Source organism: Nansenia antarctica (genome assembly GCF_963989245.1).
Source record: "Nansenia antarctica genome assembly, chromosome: 20".
NCBI lineage: Eukaryota > Metazoa > Chordata > Actinopteri > Argentiniformes > Microstomatidae > Nansenia > Nansenia antarctica.
In genome coordinates, this window is record NC_137693.1 from 20,854,383 (window position 1) to 20,878,335 (window position 23,953).

The window sequence follows — 23,953 nt, forward strand, 5'->3', positions numbered from 1 at the left end:
CTCCCCACTCTGTTCCTCTCCTCCTCCTCCTCCTCCTCCTCCTCCACCTCACTCTGTTCCTCTCCTCCACCACCGCACGTTGTTTTTTTTAAGTTAACAATGGAGATAGTCCAGCAGTCTAAAAACCAACAAGCTTGTTTGAAGGTTTTGGTTCATTATCGGTGCTATGACCTGTCAGTTATTTCATTTTCAATAACAACAGTCCATTAACCATTAAACAAGCTAAGTTCGACAGAGTCTGGAGTGTCGTCAGGAGAGACTAGTGTACTTACTGTACATGCAAAAAGCTTGTTTGAAGTTTGTTTGTTGTTACAAAACAGGATGTGCTTGCTTGTGATATCTCATTGGTGCAATGACCTGTCAGTCATTTCATTTTTTGAACAACAGCACTTCTCACTGCTCGGTAACCATGGTAACCTGAACCAAGCTATGTTCGACACTAGACTCTGGAGTGTGTCTCTGAGTCTGTCGTGGAGTGACTAGTCTACGGGTTCATGCAACGCACGTGTGGGCATGTCAGTAACGTGTGGTAGTGATTGTGTGTGGACACAGTGTGTGTATAGGGGGGGATATGATGTTCTTAATAATAATAATAATAATAATAATAATAATAATAATAATAATAATAATTCATTATATTTATATAGAGCTTTTCCGAGGCTCAAAGGGGAAAACGGAAAACACAGAAACAAAAAGCAGCAGATAACATGAGCACATAGAACAGTGAGGGTGAGTCTCTGAGTGGTTGGGGGAGAGAGTTCCAGAGGTGGGGTGCAGCTCGTGAAAAGGCACGGTCTCCAAAGCCTTCGAGTTTTGAGGGTGGGACAGTGAGGGGAACAGTGGATGAGGACCGGAGGGTACGGGCAGGGCGGTGGGGGAGAGGGAGGTCATTCAGGTAAGGGGGGGCCAGGCTATGGAGGGCTTTGCATGTGAGGATGAGTTCTTTGAATTGCTTTGATAAGGCTTCTGTTGCAGGATGGTGAACTGCTTGTTAATGTTGAATGGTGTCCCTAGTCTGACCCTAACTCTCACCCTCACCAGGCTCTTCAACAACAGAATCATGGACACATCCCCCTTCACCACAGACAAGCGATTCGAGATCTGGTGAACCAGCATCAATGACAATAAAGACCATTCATTCATTCATTCATTCATTCATCAAGCCAAAGTGAAAGATAATAAACAGTGTGATTTTACCCATATCTTATAGCTTCTATGCCAAGGTGGTAATATTATTTGTATTACTCATAACGTGAGTAATGTGAGATGTGTGTGATGTTTAATGTCCTATTGTTGAGTTTATGAAGTGAAAAGTCATGTTTTAGGCAATAGTCATTGGTAAGATTAGGTCATGTTTTTCTTGAGATGTTGTTCCTTTTTAAAGCCGATATTAATGATTTTGGAGTAATTTCTTGACTTGACTCGTGATTATGATTAATGACAGGTGAATACCTCAATGAGAGTAGAACATCATCTGACCAAAGTAATAACGATGTTTTACCGTGTTATTCATGTTTTTGTTGACAACATATGTACAGATTGAAATCATGTTTTTAAAATGTAATAGTGCTCTTATTCCTTGAGCACAGCAGACCAGTCTTCTAGACATCTAGACATCTTCATGATAAAAGTCATTCCCCTGTTGGTTTTATGTTGTTGGTGACATGCATGCAGAAATCACTGATAGCTGCTGGAACAAAACAATGAAGCCCATACATGTATGTCTGGTCTAGATTGTAATGATTTATGACGTTTATTTTTACCTCAGCAATTCTGAGCTATTGACTCACTATATATTTTATCCCAGGTACCTACTGAAATTATTTGGAATTTCAGGTTTTATGGATTAAATCAGTGTAGTAATAAACAATAGAAGTGTATACTACCGACCAACTCTCATGCTGCGCTTCAGAATGTGTACCTGTGTTACTACAGTGTGTTACTACAGTGTTACTACAGTGTTACTACAGTGTGTTACTACAGTGTTACTACAGTGTGTTACTACAGTGTTACTACAGTGTGTTACTACAGTGTGTTTCTACAGTGTGTTTCTACAGTGTGTTTCTACAGTGTGTTACTACAGTGTGTTTCTACAGTGTGTTACTACAGTGTGTTTCTACAGTGTGTTACTACAGTGTGTTACTACAGTGTGTTTCTACAGTGTTCTTAATAGGACTGGTTGTTAAAATCCCTAAATATTCAGCACAACAATTGAGTGGAGTTGGAGATGTCCTCTTGGGTGGAGTGGAATTTGGCAATGATCACGTGGTGCCACCAGTACGACACATCTTCAGTTGTGGTCCCTGACCTCATTGGGTGTTTCGGCCAGTTATCACAAGACACCCTCTGCCGAGGTTGGCCCACCACAGGCTGATCAGGCCTGGGTGTGTTGCACTTTGGCACCACGTGGTCATTTGGGAGCCCATGTTGGGTCCCTACGTTTCAGCCACAGCCAGTGACTGCTCCGTTCTGCTGCAGTGGACAGTTCTCTGATTGCCTTCCGTTGGGCCTGTCCTCTGATGCTATCAATTTTAATAATGTATATAATATATGTTAATATATCCTACGGTATGTCATTGCATAGTGTATATTTGGGGGCAAAACTTTTTTTTTGTTTGTTCTTTAGAACTACCCCAATCCCTGAAAAAGAGCCAAATTAGACCAGGCCGAATATGGGGAAGGTGACAAAAAAGCCCATAACTTGAGAAGGATCACTCTTTTCCTCTTCAGATTTGCTGACGTATGAACCAGGTGGCTGTCTTACATCACCAAATAGTATTAGTAATATAATATTAGTAAATAGTAACTATTTACCTAAATAAATACTGAATTATAGTCTTGTAAACTTAGCTTTAGTTTAGACGGAAATTGCACTTTTTGGTGATAGGAACATAGGACTCCATCACTTTTCTCTCATTTATCAGAAAAACTGAAATCCCTAAAAGATTGACCATTACTGAATTGTCTAGGGTGCTATTGTGATATAAGTGATATAATTAAATGAATTAAAGTGTCCTATGCTATCAAGTTTAATAATTGATATATGTTAATAGCCTATATGTTAATATATCCTACGGTATGTCATTGCATAGTGTATTACAAATACACAAGCCACAGGTAGGCTATGAGCGGTGCCAAACCACAGACATCAAAATCTAATAAAAACCCTACCAAGTGTCTATTTACAATCCTAAATCTAATAAAAACCCTACCAAGTGTATATTTACAATCCTAAATCCAGTTCAACATGAAAGTGACCTGTAACCTTAGGTGCATTGTTGTCAACAACAAGACAGTGAAAGCACATTTCAGAGGTAATAAAAGTATGAGGAACCTTTGTGTTAAAATAATGTGTTGGCGACTGGGAATGGCCGTATGGTGTCAACATGTTATCTGATGTGTCCAAAGCAAATACCTCTCCCATGTGCAGGAACAACACAGGTGAACAACACAGGTGAACAACACAGGTGATTCAGGTGATCTGAATCCTGTGTCCGATGCTCAGATTAACAAGTAAAGGGTAGGACTAGCGATGATTTTACCTTTAAGGATCTACCGCCACCTGGTGGTTCAGAGTCAGAACGTTTATTCCCCAGTGCGTTTTTACGTCATGACGTAGTGTGTCAGCTGGGCAAATGACACTGCGGCTTCTCTGACTCCGCCTGTTTTGCGGAAAGGATTTTCCTTCTCCTCTCTATACAATTGCCCATTTAAAAGCTTATGCATTTTGAGGATTAACTAGTTTGGGTCATGAGTGTTTTGTGTCGCATCATTCAGAGAGGACTTCTGACGTCATCATGTCATGGTGTAACGGGACAGCGGGACCTCCTGGGGGGCACCGTGCCGCGGATGGCTCGTGCTGCTTCTGGCTCCTCCAGGTACATGGATGCCCTCTGCATGTCCATGCATGCTAATCATAGCATAGCCAGCTCTCTAAGCTAACTCGGATGTCTTTCTTTTAAGGTGCTACAGGTTGTGCATATTGCATATTGCATATGCAGATTTGAATGATAGAACAAAATCAAATCCCTAAAACAGTGGCCTGATTTCATTTGTGGACGTTTGTGAGATGTTAGATGGCTGTAGGCTGTATCAGGGGTCGAAGATGATGGTGTATTTTAGTTCCAACTAGCTGGCTACATGATGGGACCTGCCAGGTTTAGGTTAGATCGACTTATTTTAAGCTTCCGGAGTCCAAATCCCAAATGATCAGCAGTGCCAAGCACAGTGTGTGTTCATTGGATGTTGCTGTCATTGCTTTTGTGTTGTTGTGATGTGATGAATGATGTTGGCGACCGGCTTGTGTTGTAGGTCTTGTTTGTTGTGTAATATAATATGCTCTACTGATTTGATCTTGAGATGTTGTGTTCATTCATTCTAACAAAGTGTGTCTGTGTCTGTTCCAGCCCGGTCAACCTGACCTATGACGTGTTTGACGGGGGTAAAGGAGAGAACACGCCGTTGGTGTTCCTCCACGGGCTGTTCGGCAGCAAGTCCAACTTCCACTCCATAGCCAAGTCCCTGGTGCAGCGGACTGGCAGGAAGGTAATGCAGGGATGGAGGGATGGAGGGATGGGGGGGGGGGGGGATGGAGGGATGGAGGGGGGGGGGGATGGAGGGATGGAGGGATGGAGGGGGGGGGGGATGGGAGGGATGGGGGGGGGGGGGGTGGAGGGATGGAGGGGGGGGGGGGGGTTGCAAATGCTTTTACTGAATTATGATGATGGTGCTGTATCTCGTTACTCTGAAAGTAATGGCTTCCATGTCTCTCTTCCTTCATTACGGTGAAGGCTTCCTTCATTCAGTGATGGCTGAAAAGGACTGGATAGCGTTCCATACATGTTGTTGCCCCCCACTTAGCATGTCCTCACATATCAGTGATCACAGAGGGAAGTGACACAAGAGAATGAAACTCAACTAAATACCCGTGGAGTCTAGCTCTGTGTCCTCTCCCCTCCCTCCCTCCCTCGCTCCCCACATCCCTAGTGTCCTAAATGTCCTTTGTCCAGTCAGGTGCTAACTGTCGACGCCCGTAACCACGGTAATAGCACGCACAGCCAGGTGCTGACTTACGACGCGATGACCAACGACCTGAAGCACCTGCTCGCCCAGCTGCACATCGGGAAGTGCGTCCTGATTGGACACAGCATGGGAGGCAAGGTAGCCATGACAACAGCCCTCTCGCAGGTAAATGCCCCCAAATAAAACATTTTGATTCCAATGGGATTGATTGTGTTTTCTTTGTAGTTTATTTCGGAATTCTTTTTTTTGGTTTGAACAAGTTGCTACAGTGTCGTGCGTGGGTATGTCTCTCTTATGCTGTCTCTCACTCTCTCTTTCTCCATTTGACTTCACTTTCCTCTGTCTGTCTGTCTGTCCGTCTGTCTGTCCAGCCCAGCCTGGTGGAGAGGTTGGTGGTGGTAGACATCAGTCCGGCCCAGACCACCACTCGCACCAACTTCCGCTCCTACATCCAGGCCATGAAGGAGGTGAAGATCTCCAGTGACCTCCCTCGCTCCACCGCCAGACGCATGGCGGAGGATCAGCTACGCAAACTGGTCAAGGTCAGGACTGTCCTACTGCCTGGCTTCATTTTACACCCCTAACCCCTTTGAACTCTGGGCATCTCGTGTATTTTATGACTGACACAAGATCGTTGTGAAACCAAAAACATGGCCCTCGTGAGGTTTTTAATGGCAATGGGATAGGTGGTCTATAGTAATAGTGACTAGGTGTTCAAAGGGATAGGTGGTCTATAATAATAGTGACTAGGTGTTCAAAGGGATACCTGTTTCCGTAGCGTGAGGCGGCTTGACGTACAAGTGCACCCCCTGGACATGGCGCTGGTATGTCGCAGGGCCTTCCCCCCAATCCAACCCTTAATGCTGAGTGCCAAGCAGGGAGGCATCGGGTACCATCTTTATAGTCTTTTGGTATGACTCGGCCGGGGATCGAATTCACGACCTCCCAATCTCAGGGAGGACACTCTAACCGCAAGGCCACTGAGCTGGTGTTCAAAGGGATAGGGTTGCCTATAATAATAGTGACTGTCTCGTCATACTTCTATTAATGTGATGGTATACCTTCCTGCCCACAGGAGCACTCTGTGCGTCAGTTCCTGCTGACTAACCTGGTGGAGCAGAACGGCCAGTACGCCTGGAGGGTCAACCTCGACGCCATCTCGGCGCACCTGGATGACATCATGAGCTTCCCCGACTTCAGCAACACCTACGAGGGCCCCACTCTGTTCCTGGGCGGAGCCAGTTCCGCATATATCAGGTAAAACGGATCCCATCCCAGACAAATGGTCCATGGGAGAAGACTACTTTGTTATTTTTTTGGGTTTTAATTCTGTCTTTCTCCCTTTCCTATGACATCCCCCTCTCACTTGATATCATCTATACACACCTCCTCCTCCCCGTCCCTCCCTCTGTCAGCTCTGAGGATTACCCAGAGATCCAGCGGCTGTTCCCCTGCGCCGACATCCAGTACATCCCCGACGCCAGCCACTGGATTCACGCGGACAAACCTCTAGACTTCATCAGCTCCATTATATCCTTCCTGCAGCCCTAGCTCCCCCCCCCCCCCCCCCTCCCCCGCGGGGAAGATGTGCGCTCCACCAGCCCACAGTGGGGCTCCATCACTACACGGGACCGCAGGGCGGGGCGTACAATTAGAGGAGGCATGGCCATCCTTGTAGACAATGCTAACCGCTAATCCTGGACCAAACTCACCCCTTTTCATGCAGTCGATCTTAACCTTTTGAATATACTCAAGGATCATGTGTATAAAATGTATATATAACTGTGCTACTTAATTCCATCACCATTAGATTAAACAGGTAGATCGATAGGTAGACAGGTATATACTGTAGCTAGGTTAGTCGGGTAGATCTGTAGCTTCGTTAGGGTAGATAGTGGCTAGTTTACCAGATGTTTTAGAGGTGAGTTACTAATCCAAAGATCCTGTCGTCGTTGCACAGTATCATGCTGTATGTGAGCTAGATTTATACCAGCATAGAGGGGATGATGGCTATCGGTCAAAATCTAATCTAGTCTGGGGCTGCTCTAGTCTATACAGTATCTCTCTGGGCTGGTTACAGGGGTTAGGGTCATTGGGGATCTTGACAAGAGAGTTGGATGATATAAACCCTAATTCATAATATCTGACGAGAGGAGTGGAGCTTGGCTTGGAGAGGAGAGAGGAGTGGAGCTTGGCTTGGAGAGGAGAGAGGAGTGAAGCTTGGCTTGGAGGTGGGTCAGGTTAAGGGAAGGTCTGACACAGCAGCACTGGTTCTGTCTGATATGAGGATTCAGCACCAAAATGTCAGGGAAATGCCTTGGGCTGTTAAGGCTGAGTTGATGTGTATTTGAGTACAATCACTTTTACCAACATTACTATGTGTGCTATGGGAGGTGTTTCATGACTGCTCCTGTAGTCTGGAATGCATTTCTTTTCTTTAATTCCTTTTTTATGTTTTATTTTTTATTTTTTCACCCAATTTATAATGCTTAGTGTTTTTGTTGTCGTGTCATAGACCTGGGTTACATGTAGAAGTTTTACGTTTACCTTTACCATGTGATGTTTTCATGCCAACAAGAACTAGGCTAAGCCTCCAGGTACTGTATTATCAGACTGTATAGAGTCTCCCAGGTTACAACGATACTCTGGTCATACTCTCTACTTTACTCTGTCTTGTGATCAGCCATTTTGTTTTATCGGTTTACTCTGTTATTTGTGACCAATCGACTCTTTTGTTTTAATGGGAATTTATTGAAAGATATGAATCACATTGAACTCTGTAGGCTATTAAAGGTTTCATAATATATGGGTATTAATCGAATATGCTGCAAAGAAAATATATGTGTCTAACTCAAAACGACGTTGTTATCTTATCAGTTTTCTGTGTGGACAGGACGGTTCTTTAGTGTAATATGTGTGTGGGGAAAGTACAGTTGAACAGAGATACTGCCATAAGTCTGTTTTTGAGTGAGAAGTGTGTCGTGTTGTGTGTGTGCCTATTGAGTCTCTCTTGTTTTGAGTTATTTTTTTCTTCTGTAAAACTTGCTTAAAAAGTTTACTGTAATAGCCAGCAGTGTTGAGACTGGCTGTCGTGTTGCCAGTTGTGTATAATTGTCAAGGACCCATAACCCTCAAGGTTGTAATGTGTGCTAACATGGATTGTATATCGTTTTTTAATAGCACTGAGAACATGATCTGTTGAAGCCAATGATGGGGCTTGGATGCCAGGTTTGACTAATCTTAAAACCTCAGAATGACTCGAGTTGAGCAGACCCTTGTTTTAAGTGAACTAGTTTGATGAAGCTCTACGCATCTCAACCACTGACCTCTAATCAGTTTTATCTTGTTGCACAATACGTTGGTTGGACGGGAACAGTCGGTGAGGCAGGTTTTGCGTTAGATGACGGTCCTAGATCAGTGTTTGCGGTGTCTTGCTGTCGGACATGAATGCGTCATGGAGGAACAACTTGCTGATTCTACAGAAATGTGAATTTCTTTAGCCATGTTTAAATGTATGGACAGACGTCTCAATAGAGTTGGATTACCGAAGTTCACTATACGCATGCCTTGTCTCCCTTTATTTCAAGTGTAATTTATTGATAATGCATTTGAACTGGTTGTTTTTAAAAACATTGCCACAGTAACGTCATTTGTTCTAGAACATGGCAGATATTAATTTGATGATGTTATTTAGTTGTGTGAGATGCATATATTATGTGTGAATAATTATGGAGACAGTATATTGAAATTGTATAAAATGTATTACTGACATAATAAATGACATTTAAAAATGTGGCTTTTACTGTCTTCCTCCCTTTCAGATTGGTGTTATGTTCTCTTCTCAGTTAAAAATAGAAAGTGTACAGTATCAAACAGGATAGGAGTACTACTCTATAGACAAGTACTACTCTAGAGGGACTGGATCATTATTAGATCAGTAGATTATGTAACTGTAACATCCTCAAATCGAATGGCACACTAGACCATGAGTGATATAATTAACTTTTGGATAATACAGTGAATAGCACACTGCACACTTGATTAGTGAAATAAACAGCTCACCAGCCACTTGAATGACTTTAATCAGGTCTGAACACTGTCAACACAAATGCTTACAGTGACTTTCAGTTACAACAGAAAATGAACTCAGTGAATTGGTGTTTAGCAAGGCTACAATAAAGGGGAAACATAAGACTGAAGTCTACAACAAAAACAGCCCATCATCGTCTTAATAATATAGCAAGAATTATGAGTTATTATGTCCAAGCAGGATCCTGAAAAACATATCCACAAGCAATCCAAAGCATTATGAGTTGATCAATTGTATGAATATGTGCTATATAAATAAATACATTTGCCTTGCCTTGCCTATGGATAGATGTTATTTTGGTTATCCTGGATATGAAAGCCTGTGTGGGGTTGTGTGTGTGTGTGTGTATTATTATCAGTATTTTAGTCCAGTGAGACATTATGAAAGCCCTTCTCCTCTCTGCTGCCCCCTGGTGGCGGTGTCTCCTGCACTGCCTCCTGGTCACTTTGACGCCCCCCCTTGCCCATCCTCAGCCTGTCTCTCCAGGTGCGCTGGGGGGCAGGCGGAGGCGCGGGGGCAGATTTAGGTGCTGTGACAGGGGCTGGGGTAGAGGGGGCAGGTTTGGAGATAAAGATCGCGGATGTGAGGGTAGTGGCTGGGACAGGGGTGGGGGTGGGGGTGGGGGCTGGTCTCTGCATAGGGGGTTTGTTGGTCCTCCTCATTAGCCCCAGACGTGTGGGCTTCTTCTGGGCTTGCTCTGCCGCCTGTTGGCTCTGGAGCTGCTGCTGGATGATATACTGGATATCATCCTGAGACAGGGAGGACATAGAGAATAGAATTAGAGCAGAATGCAATGTTCTGGAATGGAATCCAGGCAAATGGATATAGGACACATTCACAACATTCACAACATTACTGCAAAGGTCAGGCCAGAGAAGAGGGGTTCAAAGCTAGATACATCAAACATGGTAATGACGTCCTCTCATTCACCATGGTGGGTTTGATTAGGAGATGGGAAACCTGACGTGCGGTTCAGTGACAATATTTTTTTTTTAAACACTAGGGGGAGCAGGCCCCTCACCAGATGGTCACAGTGGACTGAGGACTGAACACGTGTGTGTGTGTGTGTGTGTGTGTGTGTGTGTGTGTTTAATATGTGTGTGTGTGTGTGTGTGTGTATGTTGTGTTTGTGTTTGTGTGTGTGTGTGTGTCTGTCTGTGTATGTGTGTGTGTGTGTGTGTGTGTATGTGTGTGTGTGTGTCTGTCTGTCTGTGTATGTGTGTGTGTGTGTGTGTGTGTGTGTGCGTGCGTGCGTGCGTGTGTGTGGGTGGCTGTTAACCTATGGCCAATTTGCTTTTGGCTCTCATTAGTAAGAGCTTATCTTCCACACTAACCCCCGACATGCTCCCATGATTCAGAGGTTCTCCCTTCTTTCTCCTGACTGCTTTCTGCATGATCGACCTCACCTCTTTTCTTTTCACACTTGGAATCCTTCTCTCAATCTTAGCCAGTCTTAATCTCCTATACCTGCATTCCACCTGTTCATGACTCCCTCCTCACCTGCTCTCTCTGAATTCCTCTCTCTCACACGTTCTCCCTACAAACCTGTTTGAGAGAGCTCTACTGAGACTCTATCCCTCCTTTCTCAACTTTTAGAACGTCTCACTGGACTCCTGCCTCCCCCCATCCCCCCCATCCACCCCATCTCCCCCCTCTCCCCCCGTACCTTCCAGGCCTCTAGCTCCAGAGACAGCTCCAGTCGTCTCTGCACAGCCTCCAGAAGCTGGTTGTTCAGGGACATCATCTCTGTCTTACTGCGTAGCAGCTCCGTCTCCATGGCCTGCTTCCTGTACAGGAGGAAGTGGAAGAACTGAGCATCACCAGTGTCTCGTTGTGTTTCACAACAGAGCTCACAACCCTCGGTCTCTCTACCTAGAAGTGCTGACACTGCTTTTATGTCGTGCTATTCTCTGTCCAGTTAACACTACCAGTGATGAATTTGTCTGTGTGTGTGTGTGTGTGTGTGTGTGTGTGTGTGTGTGTGTGTGTGTGTGTGTCATCATTTGGTGTGAATAACATCCTATCTGTAGGCATAACTGGTTGTTGGCTCAGCACTACTGTAACTGACTGTTTCCAATAATGTCAAAATGCACTGATAGTATTTATGTCCTTTAGATATTGTACATTTATGTGGACATAAATAAAGCATTTAAAATGTGTGTGTGGTAGAGGATGTTTAACATGTATGAATTCAGTAAAATGCCTATGGGAGTATGTCTGTCCATTTCACACAGAATGTAGACTAGTATAACTGACATGGCTGTAACTGTGCCCATAGGGTTGTTGAAAGTTAATCTCTGTCCTGTTTATGAACACTCTGTCCTGAGTTGAACACTCTGGAGAACGGTTTCATAAACATTTATGGAATGCGGACTCCTATCGCTGTCGTGTCTATGTTGACACTATACAAGAGACGTGTTGCGTGTGAGTGGGCACTTCAGTCTACCTTCAGTAGGCTGGTTCCAACTCCAGGTGTGAATGACCATTTTCTTTTAATAAATATTATATATAGATTTAAAGTAAAGCTATCTGTGTGTGTGTGTGTGTGTGTGTGTGTGTGTGTGTGTGTGTGTGTGTGTGTGTGTGTGTATGTGTGTGTGTGTGTGTGTGTGTGTGTGTGTGCATGCGTGTGTGTGTGCGTGCGTGCGTGCATTCGTGCGTGCACACTCACTTCTCTAAGGCATCATCTCTGTCCCGTAGCGCCTGCTGGAGGATGGCATTATCCTCCACGCACTTCCTGTTATTCCGCACCCCCGACTTGGAACCCTGGGAAGAACAGAAAGCATGGTAGTTGGGTAGTTATTTAATATTTATAGTCATTGGAAATATTGATATGGTGTATAGGAAATGTTTCTATTCTCCTGCTTCAGAATAGTCGTTTTGTTGGTATAATATTCTGTATGGTAAAGCAAATACAATACTGTTTCTCTCCACACTCTATTAGCATCACTGAATTAAGGGTTAGCTCTTTGCTTGGCTTTACAGTAATACACCTGAATCTGTCAGTTCACATAACTGAACCAGTCTAGTTTCACCTGAGGTGTGGGGTGTCTGAGGGGGCGGAGCTTAGGCTCACCTCAGGGGTGTGATCTAAGCTCACCTGACAGATACTCTGCTTGTTAAACACAGTTGGCCTGACCCACTCCTGTAAACATGGTCACTATCTTGTTGAACACATGCCTGACAACATGCTGAGTGCTGTTGAAAATTCTGAATATTGCAGATAGAAATGCACTTGTGGTAAAGAATGTCTTCAGATAAGGCCTATATCTGCAATGCTCTGAATGTTCTCCCCCTCAATTTAAGTTCCTTGTTTACTTCACTTCATCTCCACCGCTGATCTGAAAGAATTGAAGTGGTGAAAACAAATACCTTCTAGGCATCCACCTTATTGCTTTCACCTATTGTATGATCAGTGCAGATTAAAGAGAGGGAATCCAGAGAGGAAGTTGTGCTCACCTGTGCAGTGTGGCTAATCGCCAGCTTCCGTGCTACATTCTTCAGCTGCAGCAGTGCGTTACCCAGGCGGTTCTCCTGAAGCGAGGGTTCTGCAGGTCTGGACTCTGGTTCCGTTAGAGGGAGCAACAGCCCCAGAACAGATAGAACCTCCTCGGTGACCTGGAGAGAAGGAGGTAGAGACAGAGGAAGAGGAAGAGAGGAGACGAAGGTAGAGAGAGAGAGAGAGAGAGAGAGAGAGAGAGAGAGAGTGAGACAGACATAATGCAGGGAGGGAGAGATTACAAACCAGACTACTCATTTCAGCTGGTTTCAGCCACCGCTAACAAAAGATCAATGGGTGTGAATGGGATCAAGAGACAACGTTCCAGATTTGTGGCCAAATCACCTCAATGTAACTACTAACCAAGTCAACCAAGTCATTTGAGTTGATATGTCCATGCAATGTTGAACTCGATCCCATTCACACCCATTGATTTCTTATTAGCAGTGGCTAAAGTTAGCTGAAGTTAATAGTGGCTATTTTAAACAACTGAGAAGCATGGATTACAGTTTCTTCGGACTACTTTCAGGGTAATGAACCATCAATAAGGTGTCAACGAGGTGTAAACTATCCCTTTAATAGGTTTCTTCCCAGTCTGACTCAGTAAACTCATCCATGCGTGTTAGTTAGTGTGTGAGTGGTGAGTTAGTGTTAGTGAGTGTGTGAGTGGTGAGTTAGTGTGTGAGTGGTGAGTTAGTGTTAGTTAGTGTGTGAGTGGTGAGTTAGTGTTAGTTAGTGTGTGAGTGGTGAGTTAGTGTTAGTTAGTGTGTGAGTGGTGAGTTACTGTTAGTTAGTGTGTGAGTGGTGAGTTAGTGTTAGTTAGTGTGTGAGTGGTGAGTTAGTGTTAGTTAGTGTGTGAGTGGTGAGTTAGTGTTAGTTAGTGTGTGAGTGGTGAGTTAGTGTTAGTGAGTGTGTGAGTGGTGAGTTAGTGTTAGTGAGTGTGTGAGTGGTGAGTTAGTGTTAGTGAGTGTGTGAGTGGTGAGTTAGTGTTAGTGTGTGAGTGGTGAGTTAGTGTGTGAGTGGTGAGTTACCTTCTCTCTGTGTTGGCTCCATTCAGGTCCATCTCTGTTCTCCTGGAGTTTGTCCACCTGAGCCTTCAGCCTCAGACTCCGCCTCCGAGAAAGCTCCACCTCCCTTCGCACCTCCTTTAACTACACACACAGACACACACAAACACACACAGAAACTGTGTTTCATGAAAAAAGTCCTGACAGTGTCAGAAAGACACCTTGCTAGTCAAGATTCCTGAGAGGAACAGACGAGGTCAGTGAGGAATCCAGTTAGACAGGCTGAGCTATTTCAGTCACACACACTGACGCACACGCACACGCACACGCACACACACACACACACACACACACACACACATACACACACACACACACACACACACACACACACACACACACACACAAGCACAGAAAGAAGGGAGAACCTCTGAATCATGGGAGCATGTGGGGTGTTAGTGTGGAAAATAAGCTCTTACTAATGAGAGCCAAAAGCAAATTGTCCATAGGTTAACAGCCACCCACCCACACACACGCACACACACACACACACGCACACACACACACACACGCACACACACACACCAGGGCTGTCTCACTGATAAGGAACGTGATACAAAGACACAGCATTCCCACGCCTGCCCTCCAGCCAACACTCACAGTCACAAATCAAGCCGTGTCACCATCAGATGAGGCGATGACGCAGGTACTGAGCACATAAACAATCTCCTTCTCTTTCTCCCTCTTACACTGTCTCTATCCCAATATGCAACCATTCTCTTCTCATTCTCATTCACACACACACACACACACACACAAATACCCTTTCTCTCTCCTACCGTATCTGAGACTGGTCCCAGGGTTCTGCGTCTGCTGAGCGGCCTGCCGCTCCTGATCAGGTCTGGTAAGGTTCCGTCCATGTATCCCCGCTGGGCCTCTGGGCTCCCACCTTCTGGGCCCGCGGTAGCCGGGTCAGAACCATCTCCCTCCTGAACAGTGGTCAGACCGTCTGCACCATCACCATCACCATCACCGTCCATGTTCAGAGAGGTCATGAAACTGTCCCCGACCAAGGACAACTCATCAGAACCGACAAGGCCGATGTCTTCCATGGTCAGAGTCATGGACGGGACCAAATAGTCACTATCCACAGTCAGAGTTTCATCAGTGTCCCCCTCTTCGGTCAAAGATGTTAACCCCTCTGTGACCACGTCATCCCCCTGCTCTGGTTCGTCTTCTTCTTCTGGTTCTGCGATGGTCGAACTCCCGTTGTCTGTGGGTTCTGTGGGTTCCGTTTTCTGTATTTTAAACTGTGTGTGTGTCGAACCGCTCCTGACCGCAGCGTTGGGCTGGTGCGGTCCATCTTCCAGTCTGTCCAGAGAGTAGCAGAGACGCTCCATAGGGGTGAACCGTGGCCTCAGTCGAGCATTGAGGACAGAGAAAGGCACATAGCCGTCTCCCATGGCTGATCAACAGAGATCCTCCCAAACAGCCAAGCAGCTAGACAGGGGAGACAGAAACAGGACTGAGCTTCCAATCTCACTGGAACATCAGGAAACTGACTACTGTTGATGAGAGGATATGACTGAGAGAAAAAAGAGGAAGAGAGGAGGAGAGAGAGAGAGAGGGACACAAACAGAATGTCTCCCAACTCGTTTTTCCTGAACTTTAAGGGGACAGAAGAAGGGCGTGTGTGTCTGAGGTGTGATGTCATCAGGTGATGTCATTGGAGGCTGCACCTTCACCACAGACGTGTGGCCGGCTTTTCTTCTTCCTCGTCGATTTCTATCTATCGCTATGGTGACAGAGTAGCCTGGATACGGATGTATAAACATGTCAAAGCTTGAGGGCAGCAGTGAGGGAAGAAGGTCGTTTGATTGTTTAACACAATCAGGGAGAGATTACACAGGCATGATGTACATCACCTGTCAGTTTAAAGTGCTCTCTTATTATTGAACTCCCTACTACAGAAGCGTCCTTCGTTCAAGCGTTCAAGCGTCCTTGGGTTTTATGAAAGGCGCTATACAAATCCAAGTTATTATTATTATTATTAGAAGGGCCAATTAGTGAAAGAGTAGACGGTTTGAAAAACATCCATAATTTGTGGATTTCTTTTTAATGAGCTGTATTGTATTTGATGACTGATGACTTTAATGTACAGTATTAAGTTGGCTATGTACGCTTTTACTGAGTGATGCTATTTTATCTTTTTAGGAAGCCTTTTTATAACTGGCGAGGGACTATGGATGAACATTAACCTTCTGGCTAAATCTGGCGTATTTACATTTTTTTATGTTCATTAATATGCATTGAACCTTTACAAATAAAATAAACATAAATATAAGAAGACTGGGTGGTACAATTGGAAATAGATACTTAAGGGAGTAAGAGGAAATATAAGAAAGGATAAGAGTATATAGTATTTAATTTCTCTTTGTGTGGTAGAGAGGAATGACATAGCAATACTGCCTCACTGACAATAATCTAATAAATAATTTAATTGACACATAGAAAGTGAATCTGTTTGGACCAGTAGAACAAATTCCTGTGACGTTTATCTCAATTACTCAACTCCAACGGCCCCTTCTTCTTAATCTCTGTGAAATCAGAGTACAAACAAAAGAACGAAAGCACCATTGAAACCAACCATGAATGAGCGTTATCTTTCCCCCCCCCCTCTCAACTATCTATTTATAGGACATTGTCATTCAAGGTCATCCCAAAAACAGAAACAAACAACTATCACACACACAGTCAGGGACCAAAGGAATGTGCTTGTGTGAGTATTTGGCACTTAGATAATTACAACTTCAAGACAATTACAAATTCAAAAGAGTCCTTTTGATCACATTTCTCCCATTCTTAGATCATTACAATGGCTCCCGGTATCTCACAGAATAGATTTTAAAATCATGCTTCTGGTCTACAAATCCCTGAATGATGTAGGGCCAACATTCCTTTCAAATGTGCTAGTGCCTTATGAACCTTCTAGAAACCTAAGATCATCTGAGGGTGGCCTTTTAACAGTTCCTAGAATGAACACCAAAAGTGCTGAGGCAGCATTCGCTCACTATGCAGAAAAACATGGAACTTGCTGACACTAGACATTAGGTCATTCCCATCTGTATCAACTTTAAAGAAGTATGCTGAAGACTTGTATGTTCTGTTCAGCTTTTAATTGAGTGTACTTTAGGCGGGGCTTTTTTAACTGACTGATTTGTTTTATTTATTGTTTTTAAACCTGAACATTAAATACATTTAATAAAGTAAATTAAATTGTCACTGTGCTTATTTTATATGGTGACTAATTTTATTTTACACTTATTCATTGTTATTTTAGCTCATGTGTTCATGTAAAGCACTATGAGTATACATTAAGTAGTATGAATATGTGCTATAGAAATAAATGTGCCTTCGCTTTTTGCCTATTGTGTGTTGTGTTTTTGTGTGTTTTGTACGGGCTTGTGTAGAGATTTGAGAGCTGACAACACCTTAATGTAAAATTTCCAACCTCTTTTATTTTTCTTGTCACAGTAGTAGAAAAATCTGGTCCTAATCCCAGGTCTCCATGGGAGAAATAGTGCTCATCTCTGCTCACAGAGCTAGCAAAACTATTTATCATTATCATCATCATCATCACTATCAACATAAATGCTACCGTTATTATAATCTGTTGGTGCAATGAAGTTTTGTCCCTACGCTTCAATCATCAACCAAATTTCAGATATCATCATCTTTGTCTTTGTCATGATATTATCTTTTTTTTTCTTCTAGTTTCTACAGATCTGTCTTCTCCTTCCTCTTCCCCTGTTCCTGGCCCCCGCTGGCACAGCACCTGAACCCCAGGTTGTCAGAGGCAGAGTCTGGAGTGTTCCCCATCCTGCAGGACACACAACCAAATACACACATCAATACTTGTAATGCTAATGACTCTGGTAAGTCTACAAGTAACCATTATGAGCAATATCTGGTCAGAGAGAGAAGAAACAGAAGACCCAACAGTCTACATCTTAACTGTCCCTCCTAAAGGCCTCCTCGTGCCCACTACCCCACTACAGTTTCTCTACTATAAATAAATATGTATTTTTTTTAACTTCAGGTGGTTTCAACCACCGCTAACAAAAGATCAATGGGTGTGAATGGGATCAAGATACAAAGTTCAAGATTTGTGGTCAAATCACCTCAATAAAAACAATCTTCCTTCTTCTAGCATTGGAACTGCCAATGGCCCCTGGTTTTGGGCAGTTTTGGCAAAGCTTATGATGACTGATGGATAGATGATTGTCGTGGATTTAAACGAGACTCAAGATAGCTTTACTTAGTATAAAGTATTATCTAAGTATAATATGTATTAAAAGAAAATGGTCATTCACAACTAGAGTTGGAACCAGCCTACTGAAGGTAGACTGAAGTGCCCACTCACACGCAACACGTCTCTTGTATAGTGTCAACATAGACACGACAGTGATAGGAGTCAGCATTCCATAAATGTTTATGAAACCGTTCTCCAGAGAGTGTTCAACTCAGGACAGAGTGTTCATAAACAGGACAGAGATTAACTGTCAACAACCCTATGGGCACAGTTACAACCATTACAGTTATACTAGTTAGAGATGCGCCGATCGGTATCGGCCGATATGGCCTTGATCGGTTTTGATCGGAGTTCTCAAAACGGCCGATCAAACACGACCGATCAGTTTACAAAATGGCGTCGCCAGTCTGGAAATATTACACAGTGTCGGAAAGAGACAACAAATATGCCGTTTGTAATGTCTGCTCAAAAGAAATACCTCGCGGAGGAACGCACGCAAGGTCTTTCAATACCACGAATATAATACGGCATTTGCTGCGTTCGTTGATTCGCTCCGAGAGCGCCGAAGCGCACACTGGGCTCGACGTCATAAAGGGACCGAGTGCTTTGATTGGACGAGAGGCGTTCCACGAGTGCTGGTCAGAGTTCCAGCGCGACTTCACGAGCGTAGTGTAGGTAGTGTTCAGCGACGTCATGTGACCCAGCGAGCAGGAAGTCACTAAGCTAGACTAAGGCCCATAGCAACAACAACTATTAGCGCGCGAGTTTTAGGTCTTCCTCTGTGCACCTTGCACAAGTGTAGATAGCGAGTGACTTTTCAGCATAGCAGGACATATTTTAGATGATAAGAGGAACAGGCTGAGTGCCAAAAACGCTGAGATGCTTGTATTTCTCAAGGCTAATCTTTATTTATTTTATTTATGGACTTTATTGTCATTATCTTATTATTAATTTTGAATTATAATAATTATATATAATAATAATAATAATAATAATTATTATTATTATTATTATTATTATAATCATTATAAATAATTATTAATCTGCCAGTGATGCTGCTTAAGAAGTAAGGTTTGAGTCTGAAATCTCCTTAGGTGCAATGTTTTGTTTTTTTGTTTTATTGATTATTGCTGACTTGCTGTCTTATCTCCTCCTAAATATGACTTATTTTATATTTGGCTATAGCCTGTTTATGTTGCAGTTTAGTTTGGGTATGTTTATTGTTCCTCAGGAAAGCTACTGTATACTATAAGCTCCAAGTTCTCTAAGAGCCCCTAGTTCCTCTCATTCGAGTGGAATGTTGCACATTTGATGTGACAGTGTACATTTTATTTATTATGATTTTTATTTTCACATTTTATTTGTTTTTCCTGAAGTAAGCTACAGGTGGTTGTGAATTCAATAAAACAGATGGTTGTCAATTCATGATACTTTCTCATCTCCTAATTTCATTTGAATACTTAATATACAATGTCAATGGTGTTAAGAATAATTAAAAACATAAATAATGCTACACAATAAATAGAATGCTTCAATTGCCATTTTCGACGCTGTGATCGGTGATCGGTGATATCGGATCGGCAGATCACTGATTCCAGTGATCGGTGATCGGCACCAAAAACCCTGATCGGAGCATCTCTAATACTAGTCTACATTCTGTGTGAAATGGACAGACATACTCCCACAGACATTTTACAGAATTCATACATGTTAAAAATCCTCTACAATGATTCACTTACTTAGACAAATGTATTTGTTGTAAGTCACTTTAGATAAAGGCGTCTGTTAAATGCCAAAAATGTAAATGTAAAATGTAAAATGTAACAGAGAAAGTGGTTACTTACCTGGTGGTGATTCGAGCTTTGTGATTTGCTGATCCATCTGCTGTATCAATCCAGGAACCGCCACGAAGGACATACATTGGTTGAGCTCCGGGAAAGGGTGTGGACGTCCACTCCCACGCGTTACCCATCATATCATACAGTCCTGAGGAACAGACCATAATACTGAGACACTGATCTAGAACACTAAAGCCTAAACGTACTTGTTCCAATACGCACCTATACTGTAGCCTGTAGCCATGTTCTACACAGAATGCTGAATAAATTATATTTACCATAACTGTTCTGAGGCTCGAATGCTGCGACAGGGGAGACTCCATGGTAACCGTCCTCTGCCAGGTCTCCATCAGGGAACGGTCCCTAGAACACACACACACAAGCACACGCACACACACACACAAGCACACGCATGCACAAACACACACAAAGAATGACATCATGAAAACGCTACACAAAGTATACCATTCTATGAGCCAGTACTACTTCAGGGGAAATGTAAGTCAACAGCTTAGGAATGTTCATTCATTGTTATACAACATGTCATTTTCAGCACAAGCATGTGATAGGACAGCATAGTTACCAGATGATTTTTTTCCCTTTTCAAATTATTGCATTCAAATAGATCTATTTCATTTTATCATTCAGCTGACCTGCCACAAGTTGGCACGGTTGGCCTGAAACTTGTTCCCCCAGGGATACGTCCTGCCTAGGACACAGAAGTAAGTAAGTAAGTAAGTAAGTAAGTAAGTAAAGCTTTATTTATATAGCACCTTTCATACAAGAAATGCAGCTCAAAGTGCTTTACAACAGGAATAAGAACATAAAGTGAATATAAAAACATAGATAAAAACATATACAAGCATAGAATGAATATAAAAGCAGGGGAAAACAGTAAAAAGAAAAGGGTAAAGATAAAATACAATAGAAATACATTAAAAAAAAAGGGAAACAATGTACAACCTCTGCCATAACGCTTAGTAACCGCTATCCATCTTCTCATCAGCAGAATACCTTTCCCTATCCATTTCTGTCTTTGCATTTGAAGCTTAACACGTTGAGTATGACGGTGAAACTCTCTAAAACGTGCAATGTTAGTAAAGACACCGCCACTAGAGAGGAGACAAGTTGGGAACCCTTCTCACCCTGCAGCCCCCCGCGTGCTGCCCACTCCCACTCCTCCTCGGTGGGCAGTCTCCTCCCCTTCCAGCTGCAGAAGGCCTGGGCGTCGTTCCAGCTCACCTGCACCACAGGGGAGTCCAGGCGGTCCCGGATCCCAGAACCAGGACCGGCAGGCTGGACAACAGAGATGGGGGGAGGGGGGGGGGTCAGAGGAAAAGGGTCATTGAAGAAGCAGGTGGGGGTAATAATGGGGCAGAGAGGGAGTGACAGAAGCAGGAGATGGGGTAAAAGAACCAGGAGGGGTAATGGAGCCAGTGAGAAGTGTGAGATGCAGGAAAACAACGGAGAATTCTAGAGAATTCTGCCAAAGCGAAAAGTGCCAAAGCTGGAATGCTGTGTGTGTGTGTGTGTGTGTGTGTGTGTGTGTGTGTGTGTGTGTGTGTGTGAGACAGGTGGGGTTCAAACCCAGGTCTCGTACATGGAAGACACAAGCGTCTACCATGAGGGCAAGGGAACATCCTCAAGGTTTCAAGTCAACACTTTGAGTTTCTCTGTCTCAGGGAGGGCTACCTCACCACAAGGGCATGATTCCAAATCCCCTTCGCTACATGCACATTGCCCACAGTGACCGATGAGCAACACATAAAAAGCTTGAGGATTGGGGAAACACAAGAGTGGTTTTACCTGCCTCCAGGAGACCCGTTGGACAGGCAGCCACCAAGGTGCAGACTTCAGAGTGAGGGGGGAGAAGGATAAAGGGGGGAGAAATGTTTATCATCAAAGTAAAATGGCGTGTGTTCTAAAATATTGTCAAACCAGAATAGTCCCAGTACACACACCTCAATCTTCTCTGTAACTTTGCTCTTTAGCTCATCAGACACGAAATCCTGAAACACAAAACTCCAGCCGAACGTCTCAGCTTCTGTTTTGTATTTCTGTGTCCTCACAAACTCTCTGTGGTGGAAAGGAAATCAAGAAAGTTTAAAAACGAGTTCTGAGATCTTCTCAGTCAGTCTTTCATAAACGTACAAAGTGGCATATCACCTGAAGTCTGAGTTAGTGACGGGATATCTGTCGATGTTAAACGGTGCCACTGTCACTCCTCTGGTGGGTGACTCTCCGTCCCTCCCGTCGGCTGCGTCCGTCCCCATGGTCATCTCCCCCGGGGGGACCGGGACCATCCCTCCGTCTGCATCAGCTACACACACACACACACACACACCCAGCCATCACCTTGTCTGTGAGATGTCTTAAGATGTCTCAATTAACCAAAATAAGACATTTTTGTCTGTCAAGATGTCTTAAGTCCTGACCTGAAGACCTGCACTCACTTAAGACATGGAGCATAAGAGCCATATTTTCTGTGTCATTCATTCACGTTATATCTGTTAGCTTTACGCATGCAGTTTGATGTATCTGTGTTATTTGTTTAATCTATGTCAGACTGGTTGAAAGTTGCAGCCAGGACCTTACCAGCGATGCCAGACACAGCGCAGAGCCACACGAGTGCCATTCTGAGGTCCATGATTATGATTGATTGATTGAAAACCTTTATTGTCCCCAATGGGGAAATTTTGTTGTCAAACAGCTCAGTTAGGGCAGAAAAACATTCAGTACAGAAAACAGAAAAACATTCAATAAAAAACATAAAACAGTGCAGGCTCAATAAGTAAAAAGTTCCAAAAGTTCCATCTCCAGGTCTCCCCCACCCTGCAGGGCCTGGTTGTAGAGTCGGAGTGCAGCTGGAATAAAGGACTGTCCAAATCTTTTTGTACTTTGACGGGGGAGAACAAATCTGTGGCTGAACTTGCTCCTCATCCCTGCCAGCTCGCAGTACATCGGGTGGGAGGGATTGGCCAGCATGGCCGCCAGTTTTTTCCCCATCCTCTGTTCTGCCACCACCTCTAGGCTGTCCAGCCCGGTCCCCACCACAGAGCTGGCCTTCTTCACCAGTTTCTTTAGCTTCGCAGCATCCCTGGCACAGATGTTTCCACCCCAGCAGGCCACGGCGAAGAACAGAACGCTGGCAACCACCGACTGATAAAACATTTGCAGCAGCTTGTTGCAGACACCGAAAGACCTCAGCCTTCTCAGGAAAAACAGTCTGCTCTGCCCTTTCCTGAGAAGAGCCTCGGTGTTGTCAGTCCAGTCCAGTTTGTTATTAATTTGTACTCCCAGGTACCTGTAGGAGTCCACCCTCTCGACTTCCACCCCCTTGATGGTGATGGGGGCTGGGGTCCTTCTCTTCCTCCTAAAATCCACCACCAACTCCTTTGTTTTGCTGGTGTTAAGCAAAAGGTAGTTGGTGTCGCACCACTGCACGAAGCTCTCCACCAGGGCCCTGTACTCCTCATCCCTGTCGTCTGTGATGTAACCGACGATAGAGGAGTCATCCGAAAACTTCTGCAGGTGGCACTGGTCGGAGCTAAACTGGAAGTCGGAGGTATAGAGGGTGAAGAGAAAGGGTGACAGAACAGTTCCCTGGGGGGCACCGGTGTTGCACACCACCACCTCAGACTGACAGCCCTGCAGTCTCACATACTGACGCCTGTCTGTGAGGTAGTTGTGGATCCAAGCCGTCAGGGAGTCCTCCACACACATCACTGCTAGTTTGTCAGCCAGCAGTGATGGCTTGATAGTGTTAAATGCACTGGAGAAGTCGATAAGGTAAATCGATATGGTAAATCGATAAGGCGATGTGATTTGAATTCACTTCGTGAGGTATGTCAACTGTTATGGAAAGATCTTGCACGTGCGTGACCCACCATCTAACTAACGCAAAGTCTACTTATGTACAAAAGGCACTTCTCAATGTCCATGTGTCGACCAAGGAACAGTCGGACTGTTTTCACTGTGGGACAGGAAACTCCGGTGCGACCGAAAACTGGTCCGTGGAAAAACAAATTCTAACTTGCAGTCTTATCCGCTGCTTATACCTTTACCGTACATTAAGTACGTATGTGTGTATGTAAGTATGTGTGGAAGACTTATTACGATGGGTAATATCAGTTGAAAAATACAATTATGTAGGCGTGGATTTGTGAATCATGTCTTCATGCCAGT

At 44.0% G+C, this 23,953-nt stretch overlaps 3 protein-coding genes across 3 annotated transcripts; 1 reads left to right on the plus strand and 2 right to left on the minus strand.

Annotated features, from left to right (window-relative positions):
* Positions 1 to 3,725: 3,725 nt before the first annotated feature.
* Positions 3,726 to 8,752, plus strand: abhd11 (abhydrolase domain containing 11). Its single transcript, XM_080549388.1, has 6 exons — positions 3,726 to 3,878; positions 4,407 to 4,545; positions 5,014 to 5,187; positions 5,394 to 5,564; positions 6,098 to 6,279; positions 6,438 to 8,752. The coding sequence occupies exons 1-6, from the start codon at positions 3,751 to 3,753 to the stop codon at positions 6,571 to 6,573; spliced, it is 930 nt and encodes a 309-aa protein (XP_080405514.1). The 5' UTR covers positions 3,726 to 3,750; the 3' UTR covers positions 6,574 to 8,752.
* Positions 8,753 to 9,474: 722 nt separating this feature from the next.
* bicdl2l (bicaudal-D-related protein 2-like) lies at positions 9,475 to 15,081 on the minus strand (the record flags this gene model as incomplete). The annotated part of the gene is made up of 6 exons (XM_080549544.1): positions 9,475 to 9,861; positions 10,779 to 10,899; positions 11,784 to 11,878; positions 12,572 to 12,730; positions 13,643 to 13,762; positions 14,458 to 15,081. 6 exons carry the CDS (start codon positions 15,079 to 15,081, stop codon positions 9,475 to 9,477), a joined length of 1,506 nt encoding a protein of 501 aa, XP_080405670.1.
* A 2,071-nt stretch (positions 15,082 to 17,152) lies between these two features.
* On the minus strand, positions 17,153 to 22,415 carry sumf2 (sulfatase modifying factor 2; the record flags this gene model as incomplete). The annotated part of the gene is made up of 9 exons (XM_080549737.1): positions 17,153 to 17,498; positions 19,775 to 19,916; positions 20,047 to 20,131; positions 20,422 to 20,477; positions 20,914 to 21,064; positions 21,575 to 21,619; positions 21,730 to 21,844; positions 21,935 to 22,088; positions 22,364 to 22,415. 9 exons carry the CDS (start codon positions 22,413 to 22,415, stop codon positions 17,396 to 17,398), a joined length of 903 nt encoding a protein of 300 aa, XP_080405863.1. The 3' UTR covers positions 17,153 to 17,395.
* Positions 22,416 to 23,953: the final 1,538 nt, after the last annotated feature.

Excerpts from the sequence above, each read along its gene's own strand:
- abhd11 (XM_080549388.1), top strand. The coding sequence starts at position 3,751 with ATGAGTGTTTTGTGTCGCATCATTCAGAGAGGACTTCTGACGTCATCA. Across the intron at positions 3,879-4,406 it reads GCTGCTTCTGGCTCCTCCAG|CCCGGTCAACCTGACCTATG; the intron begins GTACATGGATGC and ends TGTCTGTTCCAG. Across the intron at positions 4,546-5,013 it reads TGCAGCGGACTGGCAGGAAG|GTGCTAACTGTCGACGCCCG; the intron begins GTAATGCAGGGA and ends TTGTCCAGTCAG.